This window comes from Vipera berus, assembly GCF_964194415.1.
Source record: "Vipera berus genome assembly, chromosome: 3".
NCBI classification, from domain to species: Eukaryota; Metazoa; Chordata; class Lepidosauria; order Squamata; family Viperidae; genus Vipera; species Vipera berus.
In genome coordinates, this window is record NC_138204.1 from 63,755,433 (window position 1) to 63,771,064 (window position 15,632).

General features: G+C 39.4%; 2 protein-coding genes across 2 annotated transcripts in view; one reads left to right on the forward strand and one right to left on the reverse strand.

The window, feature by feature from the left end:
- Positions 1 to 15,632, forward strand: part of CPT2 (carnitine palmitoyltransferase 2) — a 109,257-nt gene that overhangs the window by 92,416 nt on the left and 1,209 nt on the right. The gene's annotated exons all lie outside the window — the stretch shown is intronic.
- LRP8 (LDL receptor related protein 8) overlaps positions 1 to 15,632 on the reverse strand; it is a 247,467-nt gene that overhangs the window by 47,976 nt on the left and 183,859 nt on the right. Inside the window, exon 4 of the mRNA XM_081323196.1 lies at positions 7,483 to 7,611. Coding sequence (XP_081179322.1) covers positions 7,483 to 7,611 — 129 coding nt within the window. The remainder of the gene's footprint in view (positions 1 to 7,482; positions 7,612 to 15,632) is intronic.

Below are 15,632 nucleotides of genomic sequence, written 5' to 3' on the forward strand. Positions count from 1 at the left end.
GGTTAAAAAGCTAGATAATGAGAATGCATTTAAAAGTAGATTGATACTGGAAGCAAGAAAGTAATATATTTGATATTGTATCAACCTTCCATGGTCTGATTCCCTCCAGGTTTATTGAGAATGTGGCTCTTAGAATTACCAGACTAGCAGACTTGGAATTCATCTGAAAAGGACCAGGTTGGTGGGCACCATACTACACTGTATTATATACAACAGTAAAATACTTTTACGTCCAGCCCAAATTGAATGTCTTCTGAATTCCTGCTCATTTCCCTGAACCATTAGTAGCTCGGATTTTTATAAAGAGCTTAAGCTTGCAATAAATCTTTTTACTCATTTGAACTGCCTGATTTCCTGATTTCCCCCAGCGCTTTTGACAGATAGTCCTCACAACTATAACCGAGCTGGCAATTTCAGTTGTAAATTATGACAATTGTAAAGGGGGTCACTATATATGAGCAAGCCCCATTTTGTGACTTTTGTGGCAGTAATTAAGCGAACACTGTGGTCATTAAGCAAATCTATTGTTTGCTATGGGCATTTTTACCAGAAATTGGAAGTCATGGGAGTATAAACAGCTGTAAATATGGGCTGGTTGCCAAATGCCGAGAATGCAGTCATGTGACTGGGGGTGTATATGTTTGCTTGTTTCCTAAGAGAGAAAGGTGGTATATAGACTGAAAGGTTGACTGACAAAGAGTAAGCTTGTGATGAATGCTGTAATCCAGGGGTGTCTAACTCAATTTCATTGAGGGCCGCATCAGCATTGCGGTTGCCCTCAGGGGACCGGGTGGGTATGGCCAGGATGGGTGTGGCCTACTGGGTAGGCATGGCTAGAGTGCGTATGGCCTACTGGGTGGGCATGGCCAGCTCTACATCGTTCGCATCAAGGGTGCCTACGGGGGCCCGGGCAGGAGTGGGACAGATCTGAGGGTCTCTGGGCCAGGGCCAAGGCAGTGGGGGCCGTTCCCTCACTGTTTCCAGGATGGCTTTGCGGGCCAAATGAAACCACTTCCCGGGCCGGATCCGGCCCCCGGGCCTTGTGTTTGACATGTCTGCTGTAATCATATACAATACAAATATTTCCTCTATGCCAGGAAAACCTCAATTTGATAACCAGAACTTTAGAATAGAATAAAGCTGAAAGGGACCTTGGAGGTTTTCTAGTCCAGCCCTCTGCTCAAGCAGGAGAACCTATATCATCTCAGACAGGTGATTGTCTAGTCTCTTCTTAAAAATCTCCAATGATGGAACGCCCATGATTTCTGGAGGCAAGCTGTTCCCCTGGTTAATTGTCCTCACTGTCAGGAAGTTTTTCCTTAATTCCAGGTTGCTTCTCTCTTTCATCAGTTTCCAATCATTGTTTCTCGTCCTTTCCTCTGGCGCTCTGGTGAACAACCTGGCCCCCTCTTCCTTGTAGCTCCTCAAATACTGGAATACCGCTATCATGTCTCTCCTTATTTCTTCTTTTCTTTAGACTATCCAAACCCAATTCCCACAGCCGTTCTTCGTATGTTTTAGTCTCCAGGCCTCTGATCATCTTAGTTGCTCTTCTCTGAATTTTTTTCCAAACTCTCTTTTTTGTGATATGGTGACCAAAATTGGCTGCAGTATTCCAGGTGTGGGGTTACAAGTGGTTTTATAAAGCGGTACTAATACTTTGCGTGATCTTGATTCTATGCCTCTGTTTATAAAGTCCAGGATTTTATTAGCTGTTTTGTTTTGTTTGTTTATACATACAAACATACCGCCCTGAGTCCTTCGGGAATAGGGCGGTATAGACATTTAAATAAATAAATAAATAAATAAATAAATAAATAAATAAATAAATAAATAAATAAATAAATAAATAAATAAATACAAACATACATACATACATACCAGTTCTAGTTCTAGAAATTCATTAGAATTATAGTTATGTTCTGGCCATAATGCATAAACCAAGTTCAGCACATAAAAAGAAGCAAAATGATTTTACATTCATTATTCTTTGTGGGATTAACTATTCCCCTGGGAAAGGGCTTTTTAAAAAGTTCTCTTGGTGTTGCACCACAGTCTTTAGATTTCCAACATACTAGATTAAATGGAGAGGATTTTTTTTTGCTTTTTGTAGTCAAACCCCTTTGCATCTTTTGTTTATTCTACCTCCAATGCTTCAGAGCAGTTCAAACCGGAGTTCTCTACCATGTCTTAGAAAAGCATCCCATATGTCAGCAGAGGTTTTGAAAAGGATGCATTTCATTTTGTTATCTGAATTCTCAGATGAGGGCCAATGTTTTATTACAGCTTATTTAACTCAGACTTTCCAAGGTGAACTATTTGATTGAGTCAAGGAAGACAGATTACTTTCACATTCACTGCAATCATTTGCTGAAGCTAGAAATGTTACAGAATGACAGATGAAGAAATTTTCACAGGGCTAAACTAGCAATATTAGTCCTTAGGGAAAAAGCACTTTCCTTATGATTTGAGACTTCATCTCCAAACTATAACTGTTTTGGCAGACAGCAGGTTTGCAAATATAGTCCTAAGGTTTTCAGGGGCTTGGAATAATTTTGAGCAAGGCATTATTGATTCCTTTCCTGTTTACCTCACAACAATAATATCAGTGCATCTTCAGATAGTACAAATGTAAATTACAACATAATAAATACATTTTATAAGTATATCAATAAAAAGATATATATAGAAAGGACTCTAATACAGAATGGAGAAGGTAGAACCGTATATCATCCTGTCATGTGATCATCTAGACATAAAGATTGTAGCTGTGGATGATAAGCTGAGCCTAAGAAGGAACAAAGCGAAGAATCAGACATGCTGTTGCATTTGCAGAATCTCTCACCAGGAAGGGAAGCTGAAATGAGTTATGGAGCTGGCAGAAACAGATGAACTTAAGAGGGAAGAAAAAGTATAAAATGGTTAGCAAGCAGAGATAGGTAGTTGTCCTGGGCTGCTGAAGAGATGCAGGTTCCAACATGGTTTAAGATACCAAACAGGAAAATGCAGTAGCATGGGATCAAGTACCATGGCAGAGATTTCCAAAAGGTGAAGGGGATTTGTAGAGAAAAGAGGATCATGTTTATGCTATCAATTAGAGATTGCTAGACAAGTTCCAACTAAAGATCTTGATTAACTCTATGGGGAATTCAACATAGCAACAGCTCAAGATAGACACACAATGTTAATACTAATTGGGCCATCAAACTATTCTGTACATTCATTCTCCTTTGAGCATAGAAAGTGGGGGGGGGAGAGAGAGACTGAAACGCTGAATGTTTAACTGGATGCTGCTTGCATAATAATTTAAAGAACTGGTCTCTTAGAGCAAATACTTTTCTATCCTTTGTTATGCTTCCTCCCCACAAAAAACAAACAAAGAAATGATGCGGCATGGTTCACTTTAAGGTCTTATGTCTTATCTAATTCCTGCATGGGCCAGTGACTGCTTTCAAAATTCAGCAGAGAAAAGAGAATCAGTCACCAGCAATTTGGGACTCCTTTTTTATTTTCATGGAAGAAAACCAATTCCTTTGGGTTGCATTATTGCCATTCCATTGCCACATAGTCACGATAGTGTGATTGTTAAGAATCACAATCTGCGTATTATTTTCCCTTTCTCTTGCCATCTCTTTCTTTGTGTGTACAGTTCCTTCAGACTGTAAGCCTGAGGGCTAGGACTGCTTTTCTTACTAATACCTCCAAGACTCAGGCTGCTGAATATCGGTGCTCTAAAAATTCACAAAACAAATGTCAAGAGCCGCATGCCGAAAACCTGTGGATACTTTCTTCATGAGGCAAATTTCCAGTCAAAAAGAGACAGAACCTTTGTGGATATGGTAGACTGTATGGGCCTTCACGTACTTTCATGTTTTAAATTGTTTCTTTTCCGTTTGACTGAGTGTTGTATTGGGAAGGCCAATGCTTTTATGGAAGGAGGAGGACCTTTGAAAACTTGCAGGGAATTCAGAATTAAGAGAAATGTGGAGAGAGTAGATTTTTGATTGGCCTACTTATACATCATATGGGACACGGTGGCTCAGTGGGTTAGGACGCTGAGCTTCTCGATCAGAAGGTCGGCAGTTTGGTGGGTCGAATCATGAGTGCTGCATAACACAGTGAGCGCCTGTTACTTGTCCCAGCTTCTGCCAACCTAGCAGTTCAAAAGCACATAAAAATGCAAGTAGAAAAATAGGGACCACTACGGTGGGAAGGTAACAGCATTCCGTCCGCCTTTGGCGTCTAGTCATGCCGGCCACATGACCACGGAGACGTCCTCGGACAAGCACTGGCTTTGAAACGGAGATGAGCACCGACCCCTAGAGTCGGAAACAACTAGCACGCATGTGCGGGGGAACCTTTACCTTTACTTTACTTATACATCTCAGGTAGTGCCTGGTAGGCACATATAATGACAAGGGAATCTCATTCTTCACCACAGACAGGAAAATACCTGTATTGATTGCATGTGGTTGACCATTTAACAGCAATCTGATGTAGCAATTTGGACATGGCATAGTTACAGTGATTCCCTACAGTAGGGTAATCAAACTCGCAACGTCTTGTGACATGTCGCGACGTATCGCGACTTTTTTGCCATTGCCGGCAATGGGGTGGGCGTGGTTTTGCTATGATGCATCGGCCCACAGGCCAGCAGTTTGACACCCCTGCCCTACAGCCTGTAGGTTTGTTTGTCTATAGGCAAGTTTAATGATGGCTATAAAAATCCCCACATGGCCATCTGTAAAGTTCCTATCCTGCTTGATTATTTTCCAAAGAATTCCTCACAACTGGGTTCATTACCAAAGTTCTGCTTTGTGATCCAATAACACCTAACAAAAAAGTAAGAGTGTATCACATTGCCTTGCCATAACTCAGGGGTCTTCAAACTTGGCCCTTTTATGACTTGTGGACTCCCAGAATTCCTCAGCCAACCTCACTGGCTGAGGAATTCTGGGAGTTGAAGTCCACAAGTCATAAAAGGGCCAGGTTTGAAGACCCCTGCCATAACTGCTACAATTCAAGCCTATTAAGCCCCCAATAAAAACAACACATGGGTGCTATCTCTTTGTAAAGTGGTGCAATTTTCATGTTTTTAAAAGCAGCTGGCAAGTTCTATTCAATGCTTTCTCTGGTTTTTAAGTTTCAAGGTTCTTGGATTTTTAGCACCCTGAAGTGAGAGAAACTTTTTTTTCACTGAGGATCTCATTTTCAAAAAGACCGACGTGTGACTGATGAGGTTGATATTACTTTGAAATGGAGAAGCTTTCTGTGGAAGACACAGGTGCTAATGTGACAGGAGGTTTCACATTTCAAGAGATGAGCTTTGAGAGCTGCCAAGGAGTTTTCGAGCACCCAAGTAAAAGGAAAAAACGGGTCTCCCCATAATAAACTTAGAAAGAATAGAAAATGAAAAGAACCTGCTGTTAACCACTAAAGCTGTATTTGGAGACAACCAACAGAACAAAAGTGAGACATAAAGACGGGAAAAGAGTTAAATAAAAAAAAACACCAAGCAATGTTTTGCAAACAGAAAGAAAATGGGAAGCAAGAATACCAGCAGTGAAAAAGATAATTTTCAACCGGAATAGCTTGTTTGTGGGAAAGTAAGAGTTCTTTAGGAGAAATTTTTTTTTAAAATTCCAAAGAATAAAAAGAAGCTTAGGCAATGAATAACATACAGTACCTTGAGTCATTGGTTCATCATACATAGTTCAGTTTTGTACTGAAATTGTGAATATACCTGCTACAACTCTAGAAAGAAATCCAGCAGATTTCAAGAGGAAGGAAGCCCCTTCCTCCACAGCCAGTACAGGAAGGCATTTTTTTAAATTTCTTCCATCAGAAGAGTAAAAAATCTTGATGATTGCCAGCTCTCTCTGTGAGGTTCATTTATTCTTGAGTACTGTATAAGAATAGCTGCCAAGCGAATTCCAGTTTGAAATATATCAATTTACACGAAAGGCATGGAAGGTACTTTTTTTCTACTTTATGTAATTTCTTCTGCATAGGAGTTCTTTTTTTAGAAATTTACAATACGTAGAAATATAGGAAACAGAAAAATAGATTCATGAGCTGATTGCTTGAAACAAGTGCCTTTTGCTCATTAGAGTACTGAAGACATAGAAATGCCATATTGCATACAGAGAGTAATATTTATCCCATTTCTTACATCCCCAAGTCCAAGCTAACAAAAATCAAATGTAACATTTATTATTACAAAATCTAAAAATAAATTGTACTGTAGCCTTTGGAAGTCACATTAATCTTACCAGGGAAACCAATGGACAATTTTTCAACCTTACAGACTAGCAGTGATGATATTACCTAGTTTGGGTAATGAAACATCTGCAAGAAAAGAAGCAAGCTCAGAGAGCGCCAAGGACCCCTTTATTACAACCTTACATTTTAATGTGGTTTACAATATGAAAATTTTATTTGGTGAAACCACAGCTGTTCTATAGATTTTCATCCATTAGTGTTTCACTTGTATTTAAAGGTAAAGGTAAAGGTTCCCTCGCACATGTGTGCTAGTCGTTTCCAACTCTAGGGGCCGGTGCTCATCTCCGTTTCAAAGCCGAAGAGCCAGCGCTTGTCCGAGGATGTCTCCGTGGTCATGTGGCCGGCATGACTAGATGCCAAAGGCGCACGGAACGCTGTTACCTTCCCACCGTAGTGGTCCCTAGTTTTCTACTTGCATTTTTACGTGCTTTCGAACTGCTAGGTTGGCAGAAGCTGGGACGAGTAACAGGCGCTCACTCTGTTACACGGCACTCGGGATTCGACCTGCCAAACTGCTGACCTTCTGATCGACAGGCTCAGCGTCCTAACCCACTGAGCCACCGCGTCCCTTCACTTGTATTTAGGCTCCTTTAAAAAGAAATAGGGCCCTTTTTAAAATGTTTCTTAACTTTTTCATCTCCTTGTTCTGGAGTTAACATCTATCCCACTAGAAACCAAAAAGAGGTGTTCATGGGACTTGCATATTAATCTACAATTTGTTTTAACCATGGTTTGGTAAATACATTAGCTTTTTTGCCCCCCTTATTTTTAGTATTTCTATCTTTGTATCTTGGGATATGTTAAAAGCTGGGACAGAACACAAAACCAAACCAGGAAATAAGCCATGAAGTCTGCCTACACATCATTGTAAGCCACATTTGAAAACACTAAGACAAAAATAAAACAGGTTTTCAAACTTTGCCAGGCTACCCCATGATTTACTGGTCTCTCTTAGCAAAACATGCTAAATAAGAAAGAAATCAAAATAAAGCATAATGCAGTGCAATATGCTATATATCCAACGTTAGTATAAGTTTTACTTCATCTCGTTTCATAAAAACTAATAGAATAAAGCAAATTGATGCACCACACAATACAGTTATGCAGAGCAAATAAAGTAGAGAAGAAAGATAGGAGGGAAGGGATGTGGAGTATGGGAACTAGACTAACAAGCATATCTTACTGGGTTTTTACACTTACTGTTAGTGCAACCAGCCTCATCAATTCCACTTTCACAGTCTTTTTCTCCATCACATTTCCAAGATGCAGGAATGCATTTATTGCTGGAGTCTCCACAGCTAATTTTTTCAGCTAGACATACTTGCTTGGCTACAAAAACAAACAAATGGAACGCAGTTAAAGTTACCCATGCCAAGAATATACTGTATCGCGTCCAGCGTTGTTTTGATTTTTACAAATTGTAGACATTATTTAGAATAGGTCAAATAGCTCTGAAAGAAATGGGATTTCTTTTCCCTCTCGTATCTCTGAAAGCTTCGAATAAAGTTAAAGAAAATAAATTTATCCCAAATATTACACAATAGAAATAGTGTAGTCTGCATGGATTCAGTTTTTATTGTCTCTAATTTTGATACGTGAAATAGGGAACTATTTATAAATTAGAAATAATACTACTTAAGTTTACTGACCCACATACAATGGGAGTAAAAATTACAAAATATATTTCTGATTTTTTTAAAGAAAGGGAAGATAATTTAGGGAAGCTGCTTATTTGATAAATATCTACAGACCCCTCACATCCTGGAAATAAACCGTTTCAACTTCTTCCCTCAAGACGATGCTATTAGGGCATTGCACGCTAAAACAACTAGAAACAAGAACAGTTTTTTCTCCCAAGAACAGTTTTTTCTCCCACGCCATCACTCTGCTAAACAACTAATTCCCACAACACTGTCAAACTACCTAGTAGGCTGTATTACTATTACCATTCTCATCCTTCCTATTACCTATCTCTTATCTTCTTACGACTATAACTTTGTTGCTTGTATCTTACGATTTGTATTAATTGTTTTATTTAGTATCCTAGTATGATTTATGTTGAATGCTTATTTAGTATCCTATGACCATCACTGAGTGTTGTGTCTTTTGATTTATGATTAATGAGAGCTTATGCACCAGAGACAAATTTCTTTTGTGTCCAATCACACTTGGCCAATAAAGAATTCTAATTCTAATAAATTCCTTGAAATTGGCTGTGTAGTAGTTGTATAATGAAATATTTACTCTTGCTGCAAATTGTCCTATTAGTGAACAATAATGCCTTTCTTTGATGGCCCTAATACTGGAGAGCCCATCCTTGTTTTGTTTTGTTTTGTTTTTTTAAAATAAATGTTAGAAACTCTACAGAATACACAGACAGAACTAAGCCTTTGTTTGGACTGCATCATCTGGGAATATAAATGTACCCTCCACCACCACCACAGGGAGAAGAATACAAAATTTAGCAAACAAAATGGAAATACACCCAAAATTGCCTTGCAATAAGCCTCACATTCACTTTACAATCTATAAATAAATAATGTAAGATAATATTAATAATGTAGGAAATACAAAGTGTAGTGTTGGATGCAGCAAACAAATTTATGGAGAATGTTTACTTAATACATATTTTACAGCACTGATAAGGATAACCCTGAAGCTAATGATTGCTTACCAATATATAATCTGTTTTCTTGCAAGTAAGCCCGGCTTATTTTAATGAACCTTACTGCAGGAAAGCTACAAATGACTGCAGTTTCAAATGCAGAAATGCCTTAATTTTGCATGTGCAAAATTAGGAAAATTTCTAATACTGGAGAGCAATATTTAATATTTCTCCAATTATCCCAACTGTCCCTACTTGCGTTCTCTTTTTCAGGTATTCAGTTTTATGTTTGGGATACCTAAATAGGTAGAAACACATAATACCAAATTAAATCTGATCAGCTGTCATAAAGATATATTGATGATATTCTAACTAGTCCCTTCACATACAGACATTTTTCCCTTAGTTTAACAACCACATTTTATTTTTATGCACATTAGTTTGAAACTTTCCCAAAACAGACTACAGTAAAAAGACTGCAACTGGGGAAAATAATAAAATTAAGAGTTCTTCTCCTGATATTATTTGAGAGCACGTCTGTGAGCAATTGATCTTCTCAGTTTATATAACACACAAAAGCATTTTTACCATCAGAAAAAGCCCAGGGTAATGTGATTTAAACTTGTTCTTTTGGAGAACAAGTAATGAAAATATAAACAATTTTTGCGAATCACAGTTAGCAGATAAGTAACGATGTTGGGTAGGAGAATAGCAGGGAAGTATACTTTTTTATAAGGGACGCGGTGGCTCAGTGGGTTAGGACGCTGAGCTTGTCGATCAGAAGGTCGGCAGTTTGGCGGGTCGAATCCCGAGTGCCGCGTAACAGAGTGAGCGCCTGTTACTCGTCCCAGCTTCTGCCAACCTAGCAGTTCGAAAGCACGTAAAAATGCAAGTAGAAAAATAGGGACCACTACGGTGGGAAGGTAACAGCGTTCCGTGCACCTTTGGTGTCTAGTCATGCCGGCCACATGACCACGGAGACGTCCTCGGACAAACGCTGGCTCTTCGGCTATGAAACGGAGATGAGCACCGGCCCCTAGAGTCGGAAACGACTAGCACGCATGTGCGGGGGAACCTTTACCTTTACCTTTTTATACTTTTTTATATATATATAAAAATGACATGAGATTAATCATCTCAATAAGGCAGAGGTTTTTTTTTCTCCAGACTAGTGCCCTCCACATAGAAGGCTGAAATTCTAAGATCTGAATTCTGGAAGTAGGAATATAATAATTAGGCTGCAATGCAATAAATTAGATGGAAAATATTCATTTATCTGATTTTCATGCTATCTTTTTTTTTGTCAGACACTCAAAGTTGCTTACAAAATTCAAAACAAAAACAGAACATTGATTGCAAAAAAATAAGAAAAAACACTAAAATTATGTAATAATGAAAAGGCTGGTGAAAGAGTCAAAGAGATTTCATATACATAAATATAATGATCCACAGATTGGGAACAACAGAGGATAAACTTTTTCCTAGTGGCAATTGGCAGTGAAAAAGATTCTTTCCTTCATATCTCAACAACTATGCAAAATTGAATAATTAATCAACAAATATATAGGCAAGGAGTTAAAGGCTAGTCTGCTTTATTTTAATTTTGGCTTTTAAGTTGCATTTTGAGATACAGAGTTCAGAAGAAAAATTACAATCAACCAATGAGAAATTAGTGCAAAAGTTCAAGGAAAAAGGCCATCCATTTTTTAATGTTTCAATTGAAAGCAAATGTTGATGCAATATCAACAGCAGCCTGCAAATAAAAACTTAGCTGCAGGTGCAAATTGTGTCTACTTGCTTCTTGCTTCCATCACTTTCATCTTTTAACAACTTGCTGTTTGAGTTTCCCTAACCTAGGATAAAGAAAGGGTTAACCTGATATAGGACAGGGAGTGCTGTCAAGGTTTATGTTGGTGAAAAATATAGGGAAAACAGAGTCTTTCAAAAACAAACCATTAAAAAGACTTGGTTAAAATGTCAGACACATCAAGACCAATTTATCACCATGAGGCACAAATGCCAAGGATGGACAACAATGCTTCATTTATACAGAGACAAGAGCGAAGACAAGCAAGACGAGTCCATTGACTTGCCACAACCAATGGCCCATTCATTCTTGGTTTCTTTAAACCCCAACAGGACAAATTCTTTCATTAAAATTGTTGAGCCTAACTGGCGCCCCATTGCTTGGCTTCCTCTTGTGCTACTGCTGAGCTTTTCAGGCATAGAAGCATTATATATATTCAAGGGAATGGCCAGATAACAGACATCGACTTTCACATGACCATTTGTTGGGTTCTCACCATACAGGTGCTCTAGGGGCATGTTAAAAAAAAACAACTCCTCCTTCTTGTGGGAAACCTACAGAAATCTTTTCAGTAACAGATTAGACAGTTTCCAGGACAATGAAACAAGGCCTATTTTTGTGGAAATGTTACTTTGAACAAGAAGGTCTGCTTACCCTATCACTGTTTTAAGATTCCCTATTTGATTTCTTATACAATATGAAGCAGTATACTAAGAAGATCCAAGGTTTACCACAAACAATATGTGTGATCTGTTAATTCAGCCTCAGGCATTAGTAGCTACATATATAATCCATCCTATTGCTCCAAAAATTATTCTTATACCCTTGGGATTGAGCAGCACTTAATTCCTGATGAAATCATGGGATTCCAGTTCCAACTCCCGACTGTTTTTAGAGGGACTGGTTTTACACAACTGTCTAATATAATCCTTTGAGACTACATAGTAAGGATTTAAATTCATGAATTAGGCTCATCAATAATCCAGCTAGATTTCAAGTACAAGTGATATTGTGGGTGCTCAGCAACTCTTTCAACATTTGGGCTAGGGAACCTTTTGGACAATCACAAAACATTGTTGTTGTTAGTTGCGAAGTCGTGTCCGACCCATCGCGACCCTATGGACAATGTTCCTCCAGGCTTTCCTGTCCTCTACCATCTTCTGGAGTCCATTTAAGCTCACGCCTACTGCTTCAGTGACTCCATCCAGCCACCTCATTCTCTGTCGTCCCCTTCTTCTATTGCCCTCAATCTTTCCCAGCATTAGGCTCTTCTCCAGTGAGTCCTTCCTCCTCATTAGGTGGCCAAAGTATTTGAGTTTTAGCTTCAGGATCTGGCCTTCTAAAGAGCAGTCAGGGTTGATCTCCTCTAGGACTGACCGGTTTGATCGCCTTGCAGTCCAAGGGACTCGCAGGAGTCTTCTCCAGCACCAGAGTTCAAAGGCCTCAATTCTTTTGCGCTCAGCCTTTCTTATGGTCCAACTTTCACTGCCATACATTGCAACTGGGAAGACCATAGCCTTGACTATACGCACTTTTGTTGACAGGGTGATGTCTCTGCTTTTTAGTGTGCTGTCTAGATTTGCCATGGCTTTCCTCCCGAGGAGCAAGCGTCTTTTAATTTCTTGACTACAGTCCCCATCTGCAGTGATCTTGGAGCCCAGGAAAATAAAATCTGTCACTACCTCCATTTCTTCCCCATCTATTTGCCAGGAATTGAGAGGGCCGGATGCCATGATCTTGGTTTTCTTAATGTTTAGTTTCAACCCAACTTTTGCACTCTCCTTCTTCACTCGCAACAAGAGACTCTTCAGTTCCTCTTCACTTTCTGCCATTAGAGTGGTATCATCTGCATATCTTAGGTTGTTGATATTTCTTCCAGCAATCTTAATTCCAACTTTTGATTCATCTAGCCCTGCCTTTCTCATGATGTGCTCTGCATATAAGTTAAATAGGCAAGGCGACAGTATACAGCCTTGCCGGACTCCTTTCCCAATTTTGAACCAATCAGTGGTTCCGTGTCCAGTTCTCACTGTTGCTTCTTGGCCCGCATATAGGTTTCTCAAGAGACAAATAAGATGTTCTGGTACTCCCATCTCTTTAAGAACTTGCCAGAGTTTGTTATGATCCACACAATCAAAGGCTTTAGCATAGTCAATGAAGCAGAAGTAGATGTTTTTCTGGAACTCTCTAGCTTTCTCCATGATCCAGCGTATGTTGGCTATTTGATCTCTAGTTCCTCTGCCTCTTCGAAATCCTGCCTGTACTTCTGGTAGTTCTCTATCCACATACTGCTGGAGTCTAGCTTGTAGGATTTTAAGCATAACTTTACTAGCATGAGAAATGAGTGCAATGGTGCGATAGTTTGAACATTCTTTGGCACTGCCTTTCTTTGGAATTGGAATGTAAACTGATCTTTTCCAATCCTGTGGCCACTGTTGAGTTTTCCAAATTTGCTGGCAAATTGAGTGTAGCACTTTTACTGCATCGTCTTTTAAGATTTTGAATAGCTCAGCTGGAATACTGTCACCTCCACTAGCTTTGTTGTTGCTCAGCTTTTCTAAGGCCCACTTCACTTCACATTCTAGGATGTCTGGCTCGAGGTCAGTGACCTCATTGTGATTATCAGGGACATTAAGCTCATTCTTGTATAGTTCTTCTGTGTAATTTTGCCATCTCTTCTTAATCTCTTCTGCCTCTGTTAGGTCCCTGCCATTTTGGTCCTTTATCATGCCCATTTTTGCATTGAACGTTCCCTTCATCTCCCCAATTTTCTTGAAAAGATCTCTGGTCCTCCCTATTCTATTGTTTTCTTCTATTTCTTTGCACTGTTCATTTAAGAAGGCATTCTTATCTCTTCTAGCTATTCTCTGGAATTCTGCATTCAATTGGGCGTATCTTTCTTTTTCTCTCTTGCCTTTTGCTTCCCTCCTTTCCTCAGCTATTTGCAAAGCTTCCTCAGACAGCCATTTTGCTTTCTTGCATTTCTTTTTCTTTGGGATGGTTTTGGTTGCTACCTCTTGTACAATGTTGCGAACCTCTGTCCATAGTTCTTCAGGCATCCTGTCTATCAGATCTAATTCCTTAAATCTATTTGTCACCTCTACTGTATATTCAATGGGGATATGATTTAATTCATACCTGATTGGCCTGGTGCTTTTCCCTACTTTCTTCAGTTTAAGCCTAAACTTTGCAACGAGAAGCTCATGGTCTGAGCCACAGTCAGCTCCTGGTCTTGTTTTTACTGACTGTATAGAGCTTCTCCATCTTTGGCTGCAGAGCATATAGTCAATCTGATTTCTGTGTTGACCGTCTGGTGATGTCCATGTGTAGAGCCGTCTCTTGGGTTGTTGGAAAAGAGTGTTTGCTATGACCATCGTATTCTCTTGACAAAATTCTATCAGCCTGTGCCCTGCTTCATTTTGTACTCCAAGGCCAAACTTGCCTGTTATTCCGGTTATCTTTTGGCTTCCTACTTTAGCATTCCAATCCCCCATGATGATAAGGACATCATTTTTTGGTGTTAGTTCTATAAGGTGCTGTAGGGCTTCATAGAACCGGTCAATTTCATCCTCTTCAGCACCGGTGGTTGGAGCATAGACTTGGACTACTGTGATATTGAATGGTTTGCCTTGGATTCGAACTGAGATCATTCTGTCATTTTGAGGATTGTATCCCAGTATTGCTTTTCCTACTCTTTTATTGACTATGAAGGCTACTCCATTTCTTCTGAGGGATTCTTGCCCGCAGTAGTATACCTGATGGTCACCTGAATTAAATTCACCCATTCCTGTCCATTTTAGTTCGCTGATACCTAAGATGTCGATGTTCAGTCTTGTCATCTCTTGTTTGACCACGTCCAGCTTGCCTTGATTCATGGATCTTACATTCCAGGTTCCTATGGAGAAAAAATCTTTACAGCATCGGACTTTCCTTTCACCACCAGACATATCCACAGCTGAGCGTCCTTTCGGCTTTGGCCCAGTCGCTTCATTCTTTCTGGCGCTACTAGTACTAGCCCTCTGCTCTTCCCCAGTAGCATATTGGACGCCTTCCGACCTGAGGGGCTCATCTTCCAGCGTCATATCGTTTTGCCTTTTGGTACTGTCCATAGGGTTTTCATGGCAAAGATACTGGAGTGGGTTGCCATTTCCTTCTCCAGTGGATCACGTTTTGTCAGAACTCTCTGCTATGACCTGTCCGTCTTGGGTGGCCCTGCACGGCATAGCTCATAGCTTCATTGAATTACGCAAGCCCCTTCGCCACGACAAGGCAGTAATCCATGAAGGGGCACAAAACATTAGCATCTCTAAATTCATAAGTTCCCAGAAAAGAGTTCTAGGAAGTGGAGATTTCCTCCTTCCCAGAATACAAGATTAAACTAAAATCTTCAAGGGATTAGACAACTAATCTCTAAAGGATCAACAACATATAGAGTAATTCCATCTGGGAAACACCTCATTTATTTTTTTAACACTTTTTAAATACTGCTGACCTTCAAGCAACTCCTAGCAATATGTTCTAGAGTGAAATGAACAGAAGGAATTGTTTAATTGTATTCTCAGAAGAACTGAGATAGAAAAACTTGTCTTGTGGGCACCAATTATAAAACAAAATAAACATAACATGATAAGTCAATAAGAAAAAGAAAACAACACAAGGTTGAGAAGAAATAAAGAGAGGCTTGTATAAGAATGGGATGAATAACATTTCATTAAGGATAAGTAAAACCAGTAGTCCAGATCTGTAGGGACAGTATTAAGGAAGTCCCAAAGGTGCTTTTCCAAAAGACAACTGGACTGTGTTGGGTTTTTTTCTTTTGAAAACATTTTGCTTCTTAACGAAGAAGCTTCTTCAGTTCTTCAGTTCCTTTGAACGTTTTCAAAGGAAAAAACAAAGGAAGTCCAGTTGCCTTTGGAAAAATCACCTTTGGGATAAGCA